The sequence below is a fragment of the Bombyx mandarina genome, chromosome 10, assembly GCF_030267445.1.
Source record: "Bombyx mandarina strain Sakado chromosome 10, ASM3026744v2".
NCBI lineage: Eukaryota > Metazoa > Arthropoda > Insecta > Lepidoptera > Bombycidae > Bombyx > Bombyx mandarina.
This window is the reverse complement of record NC_143217.1, coordinates 2,204,741-2,223,984: the sequence shown is the minus strand read 5'-3', so window position 1 is coordinate 2,223,984 and position 19,244 is coordinate 2,204,741. Positions and strand designations below refer to the sequence as shown.

The window sequence follows — 19,244 nt, the reverse complement described above, 5'->3', positions numbered from 1 at the left end:
AAGAAAATATATTGCGCCGACCCCAAGTAACTGGGAGAAGGGCAGGAGAATGATGATGATGATGAGTTTTAGTTAATGGCATCGTTGAATACTTTAGCTTTACTTAACAGACTGTGTGAAATGCTTTTTTTTTATGTTTTTTTCCACAGGAGAAAATCGCCAGATCCCCACCCGTGCGGCACGTGGGTTATGCGGGAGTTGAATCTCACTAAAAACTTCTGCCGCTCACAACCGGCGCCCTACCTCGGACCGGGACGGAGCCCAGTCAGGGCTATTGAGACAGCGGGACAGGGTTGACGCAGAGACTATTATATCCATCCCGCCGTCCTACAGACGCCGGACCGCCGGCCGCCGGGTGTAATGCTTACCGATAATAAGCCAGGCGTCGAACTTGTTGTCCCTGGCCAGCATGTGGAAGCAGACGTCGTACTTATACTCCATGCCGTCGAACGTGTTGAAAGTCCTTCCGGTCATGTTGCAGAAAACTGGACGCTCCGGTGGTGGCACGCATTCGTACCTGTGGGAATTATCGGTTTTTATACATTTATTGCATAGATAGGTGGACGAGCTCACAGCCCACCTGGTGTTAAGTGGTTACCGGAGCCCATAGACATCTTTAAGGTAAATGCCGCCATCCAATTTGAGATTAGAGTTCTAAGGTCTCAGTATAGTTACAACGGCTGCCCCACCCTTCGAACCGAAACACATTACTGCTTCACGGCAGAAATAGGTAGGGTAGTGGTACCTACCCGTGCGGAATCACAGGAGGACCTACCACCAGTAATTGTTTCATAGCAATGATATGTTGCTATATACCATATTGCTATATTGCTATATATCACTGTCAAGAAACGCAACGATCTCAAGTAGACTGAAGATTGCAAGTAGGGCGAAGCAGATAAATCTGTCTACACTCTTTCTGTTTCATTTTGGGTGCTACCATTAAATATCTATGTTGCGTTGTGGTAAATGAGCGTGGACTGTATTTATTGTTTTTGAGATATTTATTTCTCCTTAAATGACAAATTAAAGATTGAATACATAAAGAAATATAAAATCGCTGCGTCGCTCTTGACGGCTGTATTTGAAAGAGAAAAAGTGTCATGGCTGACGTCGCTCGCTGACACTTCTTTTATAATGGCGTTCAGAAATGGAACACTCGGTGATTCGCCTCAACAATATGTACTTATGATACCGATAGTTTCTTTCCGTATACTGTCTAATTGTACTTTTCGTGGCTCTTGTAAAACGTCTAAACACAAAGAAATTAATTACAAAGAAAATCGTACATAGCAAGAACCCGATAAACCCGCGTTTGTAGAGGCAATTTGTTGATCCAAGATTTTGTGTCTGAAGTTTATATCACCATAGTGGCCACTACACCGCCATTATTGAATGTCAAACTGGAAGCCGCGCTATTGAACCCTTTCATTAGGAGACGGTTGACAAGTCCACTTTATGTGTGGAGCTGTGTACTTTAGGGAGCAGTACAATAGACCCCTAAAGTAAACGGTATCAGTGAACATCAAAGGAATGAAATTAAATAAGATGAATACTAAAGAAACACATCTGTGCTCGACGCCATTAGTGTAGCTAAAATAACACACGCTATTCCTCATTTTCATGTTTATCTATTAAATAGACGACAATAAAACTATTTTGCATTTAAAATAAATTGTTATTGTAAATAACCAGTTTTAAACAACCCGTTTCAATAACCGGTTCGTAATTAATGAGGCTAATAATTGAGTGAACAAAAAACCTGTTTAGAATATTAAAGCCGTTGATTTGCCCATTATTTTACATTTATTATTATTTAACTACAAATACTGTAATTTTTTTTTTGGCCGTGAGTAACCAAACGAAACCACAGAAACATTGTCAGTTACTAATGTTCTCGAAAATTTTGAATTTTTAGAATATTATTACTCCACCCTACTTTATTACTACTTTACCTAAGCCGGGATTTCTTGTTAATTTATAATTATTTTAATACACGTACTTACGTTTCTAACATAATTTAAGTTAGCATACTAACAAAAGTCATATTTGTTGTTTAATGTAAGATTGTAAAACCAGAAATAAAAAGGTATATTGTTATTATTATTACGTACAAAGTTTTTATTCGTGATTTTTTATGAATTTCGGTAAATACTGAAAACCACGGACCTAAGCCAAATGGAGTTCATTTTCAGTTTTAATTTCGTCTGATGTTTCGGCCTGGAAAAACTTCCAAACAATTCGGCAAGTATTTAAAACTGTGACTTTTTGCATGGTAAAAAATATATTTTTAATTCTTATTATTATTACTACTCACTGCGGGCATTTGTTATATCCGGTCGGCACTTTATCGAGTTTGAGGGTATATCCGGCGGGACACGTGACCACGGAGCACGCAACCGGCGGCGGCACCACGCCGGGCTTGAAGGCCGGCAGTTTGGGTATACACTTGAACTGGGCGCATTCCTCCTTCGAAGTGGGCTGTTTGTTCGTAAGGGCCGGCTTGTCCAGGGTGAAGGCTTGGTTCGAACGTGGAATCGACGGGTAGCCTTTGAGGGACCATTAAGTTAATTTAAAAAAAAACGTAAAATTAATTAACAATTCTGAAGGTCGAAGGATCGGTTGGAACGGTCGGTTCGTTCCTTGTCGTCTATTTTGTGTCTGTCTGTGTTTAAGGAAGGCAGGCAGCGGCTTGGCTCTGCCCCTGGCGTTGCTGAAGTCCATGGGCGACGGTAACCACTCACCATCCGGTGGGTCGTACGCTCGTCTGCCTACAAGGGCAATAAAAAAAAAGGAAGTCAAAAAATGTACTGGCTGGTCACGTACGGCCTCGTTCCATTTCTTTTCGGATTTTTGTCAAGTCTATGTCTTAGTCTGTGTCTATGTCTAGTCGTTGTAGGTCCTATCAAAGAGGTTGCAAGCCACGACAAATTCGATGAAATAATAATTCAAATGGAATGCTCACCATATCCACCTTTTGAGAAGCCGCCTTTAGAGAATCCTCCTTTTGAATAACCAGTCTTGGCATAACCAGAGTACCCTCCTGTGGAACGTCCTCTGTAGTACCTCTGGTACGAGTACCTGGGCCTAGGTGGAGGCAGGTCTGATGAGAAAGCGCGGGAGTAGCTCGATGATGAACCGGTAGTGTAACTGATGATGTAACCAGGAGGACATTCCACTTTTGGACATTCGACGACCGCTAAAAGAGAAGATAAGGCTTAAAAAATAATTTTATTTTACATCTTCTCATTAGTTGTCTCCGCAATAAGTATCTAATGTTGAAGTCGTCGTGGCCTAATAGATAAGACGTCCGGTACATTCGTGTTGAGCGATGCACCTGTGTTCGAATCCCAGGCGGGTACCAATTTTTCTAATGAATTACGTACAAATGTTCACGATTGACTTCCACGGTGAAGGAATAACATCCTGTAATAAAAGTGAAACTCGCAAAATTATAATTTGTGTAATTACTGGTGGTAGGACCTCTTGTGAGTCCGTGCGGGTAGGTACCACCGCCCTGCTTATTTCTGACGTGAAGCAGTAATGCGTTTCGGTTTGAAGGGTAGGGCAGCCATTGTAACTATACTGAGATCTTAGAACTTATATCTCAGGGTAGGTGGCGCATTTACGTTGTAGATGTCTATGGGCTCCAGTGAACACTTAACACCAGGTGGACTGTGAGATCGTCCACCCAACTAAGCAATAAAAAAAAAAGGTATAGTTAAATGTTTTTGGTGGATAAATTTTCCTTTACCGATTATCGTTTGTATAGAAAATGTATTCATAAAGACTGGAACGTATTTAGCTTGTTATTCAATTGTTTGTTTTGAAGTTTTTAATTAAATAAATAACTACTTGGACCTGGTCGATGTATTCTCGGACGATCAATGTAGTGTGACTTGTGTGCTTGTTTCTTAAGGGGCAGACCTGAAATTCCGTAATTTTCTAGCCACCATCAAAGCTTAAGTAAAAATAGCAAACGTTGAAATCGACTTCTGGCCGCAAACTTTGTATTATTACAACAATAAAATCTAGAAGCCCTCCATTTTATTGTTAGTTAAGTACCGTTAATTAATTTCAAGAACTCACGCTTGGGGGTCGTGGTCGTGGGAGGTGCAGTGGCAGCCTGCGTGGGCGCTACGGTAGTGACGACGGTCGGCTCCGTGGTCGTCGTCCGAGCGGTCGAGGTCGTGCAGTCCCGCTCGTCGTCCGGACAGTCCTGGACGCCGTCACACCACGACTCCAGAGCCAGACACAGCTTGCTCGTCTTGCATATCTTGGTTCCGTTTGTGCAGGGCTCGCAGGTGCAGTCGCAAGTCGTCGGTGAAAGTTTCGGTACTAGGGACTGTATTCGGAGAACACAATTTTGATAAATAGCATGATAGAAACATACGACTGCTTTAATGTGAATAAAATAAGCGGTGTTTTATAATCATATGCCTAGATTTTAATAGATATATTTGTATGGTCTCATGTTCAAATGCGTGATGACACATTTAAACCTTAATAATACTGTAGATTCACTTGTTTGAGACAAGTGTACATTACATCGAGTGTCTTTGCTACTTATCCCAATTAGCAAAACATCAATATATTGTAATCTTCAGCTTATACAAAATCATGTTGGGAGTATTTCGCATTGAAGATCTTTAATGGAATCGATCCGATGCTCTTCGAATCTTGTAAGTTTATAAGACTTTTTGAAATTAGCGTACATGCGAGTCAAGTTTTTGTCAAATTTCTTGTATTCGGCGATAGATATCATCACATCAATAGTTTCAGTTTTGTTATAATGTCGTATATGTACTTACTTCGTCGTCACACTGGCATTCTTTGAATGGTTTACATTCGGTGGTCCCTCCTAGTTTGCAGACACATTCGTCACAGTTCGCGCCCCTGAACGTAGATCCTACAGGATACCTGATAAAGAAATCCGGTGCATTTTATTTTGGCCTTTGGCATCTTAGTTGGCCTAACTTACCAAAAGAACAGGTATTTATAGTTTAGTATTAAAACGAAATCCCTGAAACAAATACTCAAAGGAGACTTTAGCCTATCATTAAAGAAAGTAGGACATGAAACGGCTTATTACCATATGTTTAGCCATATACATACACAGAATTGACAAATGAAATAGAACAATAAATAGGATACGCTCAACGAGAAATAAAGAGGAAAATGTTGCTTAATCAGAAAAATATAAAAAATGAAACACGATAAAAACAAAAGGAAGTTCAAAATTGGCGACTCTTACAACAACAATTATACAAATCGATGGTACGTATTATAAATATTGGATTTAAAGACGCATAAAAAAATAAAACACATTTCAATAAATTTACAAGACGTTTCAAGAATATTTGATTTGCTTAATAGATATACATTTGCATAATACATTTACTAAGTGTTTTTATTTATTTGTTCTCGGTTTAAAGTAAAGTGGTATTCCACCTTCAATAATTTGAACGAGAAACGCAGAACGTTTGATCTTGTAGTGTTGGCTCGTGTTTGGCGTTGATTCAACAACGAAGTGATGTAACAAGGAAGCTAACCCAGCCATTGATTGCAAACTGGCCAGACGTGCACCTGTCGAATTAAAATAAGATAAGTTTTCCAATTAAAAAAAAACCCCAGGGAAATTAAGAACATTTGATATTTTCTTACCGGGACATGTTCTAGGACCACTTCCGAATGGCATATACACGAATTTCGGAATATTTTGTTCAGCCTCGGGAGAGAACCTTTGAGGACGAAATTCACTTGGGCAATCGAAGTATTTAGGGTCGTGATTTAATGCTTTGATTGGAATCAAAATCTTCACGCCGGGATCAATGGTTATATTTGTACCAGGGATTTTATATTCCTTTATGCATCTTCGCCTAATAAAACCAGCTGGTGGCTGGATTCTTAGTGATTCTTTCAAGGTCATATCCAGTAGAGACATTTCGCACACTGCCTCATAGCATAGTTTGTTATCGTACTTCTTCAAAGCAGAATCTATCTCCTTCCGCACTTCATCTTGCAGATTCTGATTATAAGCGAGTTGGTGTAACACTACACTAGTTGCAACAGCTGATGTTTCAAAACCAGCAACGAGAAAAAGAAAGACCTGTGCAGCAACGAACCAAGGATCCGATTCAAGGTCAGCCTCAGTTGTTAGCTTTTCATTACCATTCAAATATACCATTTGTAGCAAATGATCCACAAAGTCATTCCGTTCGCTCGGCTTAAAATTTCTCTCCGCCAGTACCTTCTTAGTGATGTTTAAAATAAATGAATTGAATTCACTGTTAACTTCAAAAGTGCCGGGTATTATTTTTAAAATGGAACATATTTCATCGAGATTAATCATGAAAGTCTGTAGACTGGTCTTATCAAAAAACGATCTAGCAACTTCCACAAAGTGCATGTTACTTTCAGAGATCGTATCGACGTCCACACCGAAACCACAAGACGCTATAAACTCCATTGTGTATCCAGTCATCAGTTCGTATGTTTTGATCTCGTCACTTACATGTCGCATCGTCGTCTTCTTCACGAGTTTATCGGTACATTTAACAATTAATGGAAACACGGCTTTCAGTTTGACGGAAGTGAAAGCTCCTGAGAAAATGTTCCTCATGCGACGCCAGTTATCGCCACTCACAAAAAATAAATTATTCAAAAGAGATTCTTTCTTCGGATTCAAGTTCAATCCTCTTTCGCTGAAACTATTGAAGTCAATATTAAGCATGTGCTTTATGATCTCAGGGTCTCTGATGATAAGCTGCGGTATATTCCCGATGTAATATCCGACGATTTTCTCGTTCTCGTATGCTTTGTACATCTGGAGGCCCAGGTCTGTATTATCCCTCTGCAGCAAAATATTGGGCAAATGGTTTCCGAAGAACGGAATAGGGCGTTCATGTTTCACTCCTCTTTTAGCCCAATAATTATGATTCCTCGTAGTGTATAAATATAAAATGATTATGACAATAATAAGCAACAGCATCATTAAAACAAAAGTATTTTTGCGAACTATTCAAGGTGTACGGCCTTATGTTGTGTCCATCAAAATAACACTGTGGAACTATAACGCTTATTTATATGAATAGAATGTATAGTTAGATTAAACCAGAACTAGACTAATTTACAATTTAATTTATTATTATTATAATTTAATTTAATTTATTATAATATTATTAATATATAATAGTTTGGTTAGGGTTCTGTAGCTAAATTGGAATCAATTCCCTTGTTAGTACTTATTTTTCGAACCTTTGTTATTCGTAATCCATATCCGTGGGTCACAAATGTTTTAATCGATTTCAATTTGCATTATACAGGTATATTGGAACCGTTCCCTAAGCCGAAATGGAAATAGGCTTAAAGTAATGGGAAAACAATATTAATTTCTAAATAGCTTGACAAAAACATAACAAACAGTTTTGTTCTAGTTTCTCTACTATTTGTCAATCGATTTAATATAATAATGGATATTTATGAGCCTTAGTGTTGTTTTATTACAATGACGAACAACTTTTTCTAACTTCTACTTGAAAAAATGGTAATAACAAAAAGAGCAAAATTTAATACACTATACAAAAATTTAACAAAAATACAACCGATTTCCTTAAAATAAAATGAGAATATTATAATAGCAATGTAGTCGAATGAAAATAGAGGGTAGTCGGACAGCGGCACGGTCGACATCGGATCCATATCTAAATCCTAAATAATAATATAAAAGTGAACAAAAAATAATAAAAACTGTCAGGTTTTTTAACAGTGATTTACCGGGACATAATTCAGTTCGTAGTCAAAGCAGCAAAAATCAGGAAAACTTGAGTGATAAAAATACCTTCAGCTCCGCCCGCGAAATATTTTTTAATATTGACAGTTACATGGTCGCGACTACATGATATGTGTTAAACAAATTGTGAAATGTGTAACTAGCTTGTGCAAAATCTAAAAAAACAAAACAAAACTCAGTGCTACAGGATACCTACAAACTTCGTAATCTAAAATCCTTTGTACTTTGTTGATGCACAAAACAGCTGATTTGTATAGACGGTGAATAATAAAAAAGTAATAAATTATAATTGAACCGTAACTCAATTAACTCCACTGACGCCATCTAGTACAAATATGCAATAACTCAAGATCAGGCCACAAATAAAACACATTCGTCTTGTTGTCATCGACTTGAAGAAAGCTATATCGCCACCTAGCGGAAATCGTAAATTACATTTAAGACTAATCGATACGACCGTGCATAATCTATTCACACCAAGACGCCAAAACTTAAGGCCGTCAACTAGTTTCGAAAATATCAACGAGATAGGGCTACAGACACAAAAACAAAGAACATGGAAGAAATAAAAAAAATATTGGATTTTTTTTTCCTACCTAAGCTGATAGCCTTAGGGGCTATTTCAGCGTAACCCTAACGTTTGTAGGTGAGCTCACGGGGCTCAAACCTGATGACGTTGCTAACACGAACCCTAGCAAGAGCCGTGCTTCGCAGAATCTACCACCGGATCGGAAACGCGACCCACTGAGAAGATCCGGCGAGAAACTCAGTGGGCTGTGTCTGAGAGTTAATTTACTCGTCGAGCCCTTCGTCGCAAGCGACGGGTTCGACGAGAACGGTGACCGGTGCTTGAAGTACCTAAAAGCACCGTTAGTGGATCGGGAGGAAAATATTGGAGAATATACAGCAAGGAATTAGACAGTCAAAAAAAGAAATGTTAGAAATAAAAGAGGAAATAAAAACAACTATTATTAGCAGTCTAAACGAAAAATTCGCGAATCTTGAACCGAAACAAGATATCTTCGAAACAAAAATCCAAAAACAAAACACAGCGATAAAAAACTTTGAGAAATACATTCGACGCAAAAATCTAATATTGTTCGGCGTTGAGGAACAAGAGAAATCATATCATGAGTTGGAGAAAAAAATAATAAATACACATTTTAACTTCCAATATAATAATTATAGTATAGAAGAGGTGAGAAGACTAGGAAAAAAGAAGGATAAAATTAGACCAATAAAAATAACTTTCAGCACAATGGGATTAAAAATAAATATCCTGAAAATAAAAAACTACTGGAAAACACGACATATTACTTGAAAGAGGACTACCCATTAGATATCCTAAATAAGCGTAAAGAGCTCCTTGATCAACTGAGAAAAGAGAAACAATTAGGAAATAAGGCCTATCTCAGTTATGACAAACTGATCATATTAAAGGATAAAGAACAACACCATCCTCGTAGTCACAATAATAAAAGAAACTTATCTGAATCACCAGAGTTATATGCAAACAACCAAATAGTAAAATAAGATCAAAAACAAACGTACAAAAAGAACAAGACATCAAACATGAAGGATTTTATCATACAAAAACCAAAGTTCAACTATATTCCCACTGAAACCTCTCACGATCAGCCTGAAAACAAACAAAAAAATGGAACACAAATTAACAACAACAAAGAATAACAATTAAAAAAAGCCCACCACGGCCGGTCACCGCGGGAGAGATCGACCAAAACCCTCCAGAAAACCCTACCAGGAGAAAACGATTTATTCCAAGTGGCAACATGTAATGTGAGAACCTTATCAACAAATCACCGATTAATAGAACTGATTGACTCTTTGAAACATATGACGTAGTCGGCCTCTTTGAGATCTGACGTGTCGGAACATCGGTCAGGGAGTACGACGATTTCATATTTTGTTATAAGGGAGAAACACGAGGATTATATGGTGTTAGCTTTATTGTAATGAAATATCTCAAAAGAAACATAGTCAGTTTTAATGGAATATCAGAGCGAGTAGCTCTTCTAAAACTAAACATAAATGGATATCAACTAAATATACTACAAGTCTATGCACCCACAGAGGCTTCGAATGAAGACGAGGTGGAACGGTTCTATGATACTATCAATGAAACTTTAAGAAAGATAGGTAAGAACATAATAGTTATGGGCGACTTTAACTCTAAAATTGGGAATCCTAGACCAGAAGAGAGCCTGATAATGAAAAATCATGGATATGGGGTGAGAAATAATAGAGGTGAGCGCCTGATTGATTTTGCATACGAAAATAAACTGAGCATTACGAACACCTTCTTCAAAAAACCAAAAAATCTAAGATGGACCTGGAGATCTCCAGATGGAAATACGAAGAATGAAATCGATTACATATTAACAAATCTGGATAAAAATGTTCTAAATGTGCAAGTCTTAAATGTGAACTTTCCCACCGACCATAGACTTGTAAGGGCAACTTTTATACTCCAAAAAATTACGAAAAGCCGTGCAAAATACACAAACTGTTTAGGAAAAACATTGAAAACCGAGATGGAAATATCATCATACAAACTATGTTTAGAAAAGCAATAAGAGCAACTGCAAAATAAAGAGGATGCTACTATACAAGAAAACTACGATAATATAATTCGAGGCATAGAAAAAAGTCTACGTAGCGCACAAAACACCCAACAACACACTACTAAACCTAGTGTAATATCAGCCTATACTAGGAAACTCATGGATCGGAGACAGCAACTACATGTAACCAAACCAAAAACAAGAGCATTGAAAAATGAACTAAAAGCTTTATATAAACTCATAAGTAAGAATATAAGGAGAGACTACATGCTCCATCGATCACAAACATTTGAAAAACATATAAGTACTACTGGGAGCATTAAAAAGGCGTACAAGGAGCTAATTACCTACAAGCCTTGGATTAAACAATTAAAAGAGTCAGATAAACTATCACATAATAGGACTGATATTATGAAAACCGCAACCAATTTCTACAAAAAACTGTATGATTGTCAAGTCCAAAACTTTACAAATATATTTGTCAGCACCAGTATACAATCACCAGCGGAAGACGTCTCACAGATAAAAAGATAGTTATAGAAGGAATAAAAAAACTTAAAGCTGAAAAATGTCCAGGGCCCGATGGAATCCCGAGGGACCTGGGCGGGCCCCCCGGCGCGCACTCTGCGTGGCCGGGGGCTCCGTCTGTGGGGGAGTTTTGCTGGACTTCCACCGGGCGCGTCCGTAGGTGGCGGATAACGGGATCCTCTGGGAACAGTCCCACTCCCAGGGGTATCGTCCGATCTTTTTCGTTGCAAGGATTCTTAGGTGTTAGGGAGGTAGGTTAGGTGTAGGTGTAGGGTAGCCTAGTTAGGCTTTGCAACGAAAGAGATCGGATGACGCGGACCAAAACCAGCAGGGGGAGTTGCGGGCTCTCCACGCCCTTCACTCGCTGAAGGGTGTTCCTCCTGGAGACGCTCGGGCTCCCTCTCTTTTCCCCCTTCTTCCCTTTTTTTTTGTTTTTCTTCGGGTCACGTCCGACCCGTTTCGGACGTAACCCATGGGTGATGGTGGGCCACTTTTGGCCTGCCTTTCGATGGAGAAGTGAGCCGGCGTTGCTTACGCATCTTCCGGCCGCTGGTCGCCATGTCCCCGGCTTCGGCTACAGGGGCACGCCCTCCAGAGGGGGGTACCGGTATACCGGCGTGGCTTCGTCGTTGTTGCTCTTTTGAGCGTCGGGCGGTGGTCTGTCGTGTTGCTCGTTGCACTCGGCGGGCCGCCGGCCAACCCGTAATCCTCACCGCGTGGGGGACGGGGGCCGCTGCCGCGAGGCACGGGGCCGCGAGGACGTAAACCTCTTTAAAAAATGCCCCAATCCTAAGCTCTGGTGCCCGGCGATGGGATGAATGGCTGGAGGGAGTCCAGTCCCAAGGGTACCAACCAGACCCCAGGGGACCGACCCCTGGTTAATAAAAAAGGAAAAATGAAACAATGACATCTGTGAGAAAAGTAATACCCCAGGAGGGTACCTCCCGCTCCGCGGGGGGAGAATCCCTCCGTGCGGTCGAGCGATCGGCCGCACGCTGCCCCACCGTTTCTGGGGGGGGCACACACTGTCACGCAGAAGGGGGCGACAGCACGGGTCGCGTAAGGGACAGGGTCCCCACCGTGCGCCTCGAGCGCTGCGAGAGCCTTATCTCGCTCTACTCGGCGCGGAGCTCCGCGAGGGGCGACGCGTCCAGTGGGCGGGAGACACCGGCGCTGTTCACCGACACGCGACAGCGGACTCGGCGGAAGCGGAAGTCGGCCCGACAGCCGGCATCCTCTGCTCCGTCTGACTCGTCCGAGGGTGAGCCTGCCAGCGCCAAATATATGGCGTTGGCGGAAGGGCCGGCGACTGCTGCGGCGTCGCCCGCCACCGGCTTCGAAAAAAGTTCCTCTTGCGGACTGGACGCTGCCTCCTCGGCGCAGTCCAGGGCCGCCTGCCGTGAGGCCCGGGAAAAATTTGAGATTGGAGTGGTTCAGCGCCTAGAGCGCTCCCTAACGGAGGTGGGTCCCTCTGACCCCCTCCGAGCTTTCGAGGTGGTCGGAAAATTAGTTTCCGCAGTCGTGGCAACATCCGGCGGTGGACTCAAGGGTGACTGCGTGCGGGCCTTAAAATCCGGAGCGGCCACCCTAGAAGAACGTCTGAGGGAAGTGGTAGACCGCACCACAACGACGGAGACGGCGGGCTTGCGGCAGGAAGTGGCCCTGCAGCACGCCCGCCTCGAGCAACTCTCGAACGAGAATGGCAAACTTCGGGCGGAGAATGGGCAGCTGCGAGTGGACATGGCCGAGTTGAGGACCATGGTTGCCGACCTCATCGAGCGGCAACGCAGCTCGGCCCTGCCCCTCCTCCGCCCGAAGCGGAAGGCCTCAGTGAGGTGGACGAGTTGAGGCGGCAGCTCCTCATACAGGAGGCGCGCAGCTCCAAAGTGGAGCGCGCGAGACCGCCCCTCGCTCACGAGGCTAACGGAAGTACGCCTGTGCCGGCACCCCGCAGGAGTGTGCAGCCCGCTGTAAAAGCATACAGCGGGAAGAAGAAGGCTACACCCGCGCGAGCTCCCGCTGCGGCTGCACCTAAACCCGCGGCTGTAGGGGCGCCGGCACCCACGGCCCCTGCATCAAAACCGGTGTCCGCTCCTGCCCCGTCCAAGCCTGCGAAGGCGGGGCCTGGCAGGAGCCGAAACAAAAAGAAGGGGCGGACCAACGCCGCCAAACCGGCACCGACCCCCCAGCCCCGCCCACTGCCCCCAGCCCCGGCCAACATGGACGAGGCCTGGACGACGGTGGTGCGGCGCGGGCCCAAAAAGGTTGCGGCGCCTGTCGTGCCGCGCCCCAAGCCCGCCCCTACGGCCGCCGCTCCCCGTCAAGAGGGTCGAGCGGAGCCTAGGGGCCGAACTGGACGAAGGAGGCCGCGCGCCCCGCGGTCGGCTGCAGTAGTCGTGGAGCTGCTGCCGGCCGCCAAAGAACGGGGCATCACGTACCACGACGTGATGACTCAGGCGCGCGGCGGCGTAAATGTGGACGCCCTCGGCGTGGAGGGTGGCCTTAAGGTTCGGCAGACGGCCAACGGGGCCCGCCTGGTAGAATGCCCCGGCGCGAATTCCAGCGCCGCGGCAGAAAAACTGGCGGTCCGTCTGCGGGAAATCTTGCCGGACCCCGAGGTGGTGCGCATCGCGCGGCCCGTAAAGATGGCGGAGGTGAAGATTACGGGCCTCGACGAGTGCGCCACGAAAGAGGAGGTCGCCGCGGCCATCGCGTCGCAGGGCAACTGCGCCCTCGCCGACGTCAAAGTCGGGGAGCTCCGGGCGACGTACTCCGGAACCCGGACGACGTGGGCGCGTTGCCCGGTAGCAACGGCGAACCTCCTGGCCACCCCTCCACAGGGTCGGCCTTCGGACAGCCCAGGATGGCTGCGCGTGGGCTGGGTAGTGGCCCACGTGCAACTGCAGGAGAGCAGGCCGTGGCGTTGTCTTCGGTGCTTCGGCACCGGCCACGGCCTCGCCAAGTGCCCCTCGACAGTGGACCGCAGCGACCTGTGCTTCCGCTGCGGCCAACCGGGGCACAAGGCAGCCTCCTGCACCGCAGCCGCGCCGCACTGTGTCTTGTGCGACGCGGCTAAAAGGAAGGCCGACCACCGGGCCGGGGGCCCGGCGTGCAAGTCCGCCCCCTCCTCTACAAAAACGAGGAGGGGCGGAAAGAAAAAGAAGCCGGCTGCAAAAAGGGCAGCCGGTGAGTCAGTTCCCGCCGCGGCACCAGAAGAGCCGCAGGGCGGGACAGACGAGGGAGCGATGGACGTAGCCCCGTAATGGGTTGCGTCCATCGCTTCCTCCAATGTAATTTGAACCACTCCGCCAGGGCACAGGATCTCCTCGTCCACACCATGGCGGAGTGGTCAATCGATGTTGCTATCGCCGCGGAGCCGTATTTCGTCCCCACTGACCAGGACTGCTGGATCGGGGACGTCGACGGCTCCGTGGCCATTATATTACGACAGTCCGCGGCGTTACCCCCCTTGGATATGGTGGCCAGGGGACCCGGGTACGTTGCGGCTAGGATCGACGGGACCGTCGTGATCGGGGCGTACTTTTCTCCGAACAGGAGCCTCGCCGAATTCGAACGGTTTCTGGGCGGGCTCGAGGCGCTTTTACACCGCCTCGGGTCCCGCCCTGTCATCGTCGCGGGGGACTTCAATGCCAAGTGCACGGCTTGGGGTTCCCCCCGCACGGATGCGCGAGGCGAGGCCCTTTCGGAGTGGGCGATCGCGACCAGCCTCTTTCTCATAAACAGAGGTTCGGTTGCGACTTGCGTGCGGTGGAACGGGCAGTCTCATGTGGACGTGACGTTCGCGTCCCCGTCCGTCGCATGCCGAACCCGCGGCTGGCGCGTACTCGAGGGGGCGGAGACGCTCTCGGACCACAGATACGTCCGATTCGAGCTCTCCGCCTCCTCCTTGTCGTCGTCGTCAGCCGCGGGCGCCCGCGGCGAGGAGGAGCTCCCGCAAGGTGCGCCCCGTTCGTTCCCCAGGTGGGCCTTGAAACGGATGAACAAGGAGTTGCTGATGGAGGCGGCCGCTGTTGCTGCGTGGGCGCCAAAACCCGCGCGGCTCGCGGACTTGGATGCGGAGGTCGACTGGTTCCGGGGCACCATGGCAAACATTTGTGATGCCGCCATGCCCCGGGTCGGCCCCCGAGCACCACGTGGGGGTGCGTTCTGGTGGTCGCCCGAGATCGCGAGACTCCGTGAGGAGTGCGTGAGGGCGCGCCGCCGGAGCACACGCCACCGCCGCCGCCGTCGTCGCGACGCTGCGTTCGCGGAGACGGCGGCCCAGCTGCACGCTGACTGTCGTCAAAAGCAGACGGCGCTGCAGCTGGCCATCGGCGAGGCCAAGAAGCAGAGCATGAAGACTCTCCTGGAGTCGCTCGACGAAGATCCCTGGGGGCGCCCATACAAGATGGTTCGCAGGAAACTGCAGCCGTGGGCGCTCCCGGTGACCGAGCGGCTCCAGCCTCGGCAGCTGCGGGAGATAGTTTCCGCGCTTTTCCCGCCGGCAGCGGGGGGGGACTTTGAGCCCCCCCAGATGGACGCCACGTGGGGCACACCTCCACGTCGCCCCAGCGTTCCCGCTGCCGAGGAGCCCCCTCCCCCTATCACGGGGGCGGAGATCCATGCGGCCGTGTCCAAAATGAGAGCGAAGGACACGGCCCCCGGCCCTGACGGCGTTCACGGCCGGGTCTGGAGCTTGGCCTTCGAGGCCCTAGGGGACCGGCTCGGGGGGCTTTTCGAAGCGTGCCTCGAGTCGGGACGGTTCCCGTCGAAATGGAAGACGGGCAGACTGGTCCTTCTGCGGAAGGACGGGCGCCCCGCGGACTCACCCGCGGGCTATCGCCCCATCGTGTTGCTGGACGAAGCGGGCAAGATGCTCGAGAGAATCGTCGCCGCCCGCATCGTCCGGCACCTGACCGAGACGGGTCCCGATCTTTCGGCGGAGCAATACGGCTTCAGAGAGGGCCGCTCGACTATCGACGCAATTCTGCGCGTGCGGGCCCTCTCCGACGAAGCCGTATCCCGGGGCGGGGTGGCGATGGCGCTATCCTTAGATGTAAGGAACGCCTTCAACACCCTGCCCTGGTCGGTGATCGCGGGGGCGCTGGAGTATCACGGCGTCCCCGCATACCTCCGCCGACTGATCGGCTCCTACCTCGAGGGCAGGTCGATCCAGTGCATCGGACACGGTGGGACGATGTACCGCTTCCCCGTCGAGCGCGGTGTTCCGCAGGGGTCTGTCCTGGGCCCCCTGCTGTGGAACATCGGCTACGACTGGGTCCTGCGGGGCGTCATTCGGGGTCCCCTCCCCGGGCTGAGCGTAATATGTTACGCCGACGACACGTTGGTCGTGGCTCCGGGGAGGGACTACCGGGAGTCTGCCCGTCTGGCGTGCGCAGGCGTGGCACACGTCGTCACTAGGATCCGACGGTTGGGGCTCGAGGTGGCGCTCGATAAAACCCAGGCCCTGCTTTTTCACGGGCCGGGACGAGCGCCGCCTGTGGGTGCCCACCTCGTGATCGGAGGCGTCCGCGTCGGGGTTGGGGTGACCGGTCTTCGGTACCTCGGCCTCGAACTGGATAGTCGGTGGAACTTCCGCGCTCACTTTGAGAAGTTGGGCCCTCGACTGATGGCGACGGCCGGCTCTCTGAGCCGGCTGCTTCCAAACGTCGGGGGTCCCGATCAGGTGGCGCGCCGCCTCTACATGGGGGTGGTGCGGTCGATGGCACTATACGGGGCTCCCGTATGGTGCCGCGCCCTGACCCGCAAGAACGTCGCGGCTCTGCGACGTCCGCAGCGTGCGATCGCGGTCAGGGCGATCCGAGGATACCGCACCGTCTCCTTCGAGGCGGCGTGCTTGCTCGCCGGGGCGCCACCCTGGGACCTGGAGGCGGAGGCGCTCGCTGCCGATTACAGGTGGCGTAGCGACCTCCGCTCTAGGGGGGAAGGGCGCCCCGGCGAAGGTGTAGTTCGAGCGCGGAGGCTCCACTCTCGGCGGTCCGTGCTGGAGGCGTGGTCTCGCCGCTTGGCGGACCCGTCGGCCGGCCTCCGAACCGTCGAGGCGGTCCGCCCGGTTCTCGCGGACTGGGTGGGCCGCGACCGCGGATGCCTCACCTTCCGGCTAACGCAGATGCTTACCGGCCATGGTTGTTTCGGCCGGTACTTGCACAAGATAGCCGGAAGGGAACCGACGGCGCAGTGCCACCACTGCGCGGACCGCGACGAGGAAGACACAGCGGAACACACGCTGGCGCGTTGCTCTGGATTCGACGAGCAGCGCGCCGCCCTCGTCGCGGTCATAGGAGAGGACCTCTCGCTGCCGCGCGTCGTGGCTACGATGCTCGGCAGCGACGCGTCCTGGAAGGCGATGCTCGACTTCTGCGAGTCCACCATCTCGCAGAAGGAGGCGGCGGAGCGAGAGAGGGAGAGCTCTTCCCTTTCCGCACCGATCCGTCGCCGTCGAGCCGGGGGCCGGAGGCGGGAATACGCCCGTACGTCCCGGCCCCTGTAGGTGGCGGCCTCCCCCCGGTGAAGGTCAAGGGGCGACCTGAGGGGGTGAGGCCGCGCGGCGCGCTACCAGCACTCTAGCGCGCTGCCGTGGAGTGAATAGAGCGACCGGTCGACGGTGTATCGCGTCCCGACCCGGCAGGCTGGTTCTGGTCCAGCGGGGTATTCCGGGACACCAGCGGCACCGTCTGGGCGGCCCGACGGGCTGCCGTACCGAGACGGCCGACGTTTCAGAGCCTTCGATTCGCCTCGAAGGCTCCGTCGGCTGGGCGTCCTTGGGGTGAGCCGCGCTGTCTGGTTGTAGTGTTGACCGCGGTAGCCCCCCTACCTCATCCGGGTTCTGACCTCGGAGGGGATCGGACGTCGGGTGTAAGAGTGCAGGGGAGTCGTTTAGTGGGTGGGCTCTAAAATCCTTGGGCCCGCGGTCTGCTCACAACACCATGCAGATCGTTGAGTCTCACATACCCCGCGCGCCCCTTTTGCGCGGGGACCTCGTAGGAGGTTCGGCCCTCTACCCGAAAAAAAAAAAAAAAAAAAAAAAAAGGGCCCGATGGAATCACTAACGAGGCAATAAAAATAGGTTCTAAATATCTGGCACATCCTCTGACACAGCTCTTTAACTCTATATTAGATTCAGGCACCACACCTTTTCAATGGTCAGAGTCGAACATGATTCTACTCTACAAAAAGGGCGATCCCACTGATATAGGCAATTATCGTCCTATCAGTCTGTTACCCGCAATCTACAAACTTTTTTCATCAATGATCGAAAAGAGGATTAGTAAGAGAATAGAGGAACACCAACCAATAGAGCAAGCTGGTTTCAGACGTGGATATTCTACAATAGACCATATCCACGCAATCGAACAAATTGTCGAAAAATATAATGAATATCAGAAACCACTCTATGTTGTGTTTATCGATTATCGGAAAGCCTTCGACACAATCCGACACTCTTCTATATGGACCGCCCTAATCTCACAACGCGTTGAACACAAATATATAGAAATAATAAAGTATTTGTACAACAACTGCACAAGTAGAGTCAAACTTGAGACGACAGGACCACCGATACCCATAAGGCGAGGTGTGAGGCAAGGCGACCCACTATCTCCGAAAATTTTCATAGCGGTACTGGAGATGGTCTTCAGCAAACTAAATTGGGAAAGAAAAGGGCTGAATATTAACGGCAATTTCATCAACCGTCTAAGATTTGCGGACGATATTATTCTATTATCTGAAAGTGCTAAAGAGATGGAATCAATGATACACTCGCTAAAAACTATGAGCTATGAAGTGGGTTTGGAAATGAATTTAGATAAAACAAAAATTATGTCGAACAGTATAAAACATCCCATATATCTCGACGAAAAACCATTAGAATAAGTAGATAGCTACATATACTTAGGCAAACAAATTTCCTTTGGAAAACAAAACAATGAATTAGAAGTTGAACGAAGGATTTCAGGCGCATGGAAAAAATTCTGGAGTCTAAAAGACATACTAAAGTGAACGATGCCTATTAACTTAAAAAAGAAACTAATGGCTATTACCTACGGCTGCCAAACGTGGAAATACACGCTACGCGTAAAGAACAACATCAGGTCTTGTCAACGAAGTATGGAGAGAAGCATTACGAATGTGAGAAAAATACAAAAAATCCCACATAATGTCATACGGGAAAAGACTAAAGTTATAGATGCACTAGATTTCTCACAAAAGTTAAAGTGGCGCTGGGCAGGCCATGTAGCCAGGATGAGCGATGACCGCTGGACCTGTAGACTCACGCTATGGCGGGGGCCTGCAGGTATTAGAAGGAAAGGAAGACCGGTAAC

At 48.3% G+C, this 19,244-nt stretch overlaps 2 protein-coding genes across 2 annotated transcripts in view; both read right to left on the bottom strand.

Annotated features, from left to right (window-relative positions):
- Nucleotides 1–19,244, bottom strand: part of Hml (hemolectin) — a 101,821-nt gene that overhangs the window by 30,416 nt on the left and 52,161 nt on the right. Inside the window, 5 exon segments of the mRNA XM_089730134.1 lie at nucleotides 369–517; nucleotides 2,318–2,549; nucleotides 2,966–3,199; nucleotides 4,090–4,345; nucleotides 4,812–4,920. Coding sequence (XP_089586260.1) covers nucleotides 369–517; nucleotides 2,318–2,549; nucleotides 2,966–3,199; nucleotides 4,090–4,345; nucleotides 4,812–4,920 — 980 coding nt within the window.
- LOC114249009 (cytochrome P450 6B2) lies at nucleotides 4,945–7,112 on the bottom strand. Its single transcript, XM_028182471.2, has 2 exons — nucleotides 5,665–7,112; nucleotides 4,945–5,586 (listed from the first exon to the last, which is right to left on the bottom strand). Exons 1-2 carry the CDS (start codon nucleotides 6,992–6,994, stop codon nucleotides 5,411–5,413), a joined length of 1,506 nt encoding a protein of 501 aa, XP_028038272.2. The 5' UTR covers nucleotides 6,995–7,112; the 3' UTR covers nucleotides 4,945–5,410.

What these genes read in the sequence shown, in the direction of transcription:
- LOC114249009 (XM_028182471.2), bottom strand. Translation starts at nt 6,994, where the DNA reads ATGATGCTGTTGCTTATTATTGTCATAATCATTTTATATTTATACACT. An exon ending in TGGTCCTAGAACATGTCCCG is followed by an intron (nt 5,587 to 5,664) that starts GTAAGAAAATAT and finishes TTAATTCGACAG; the next exon opens with GTGCACGTCTGGCCAGTTTG.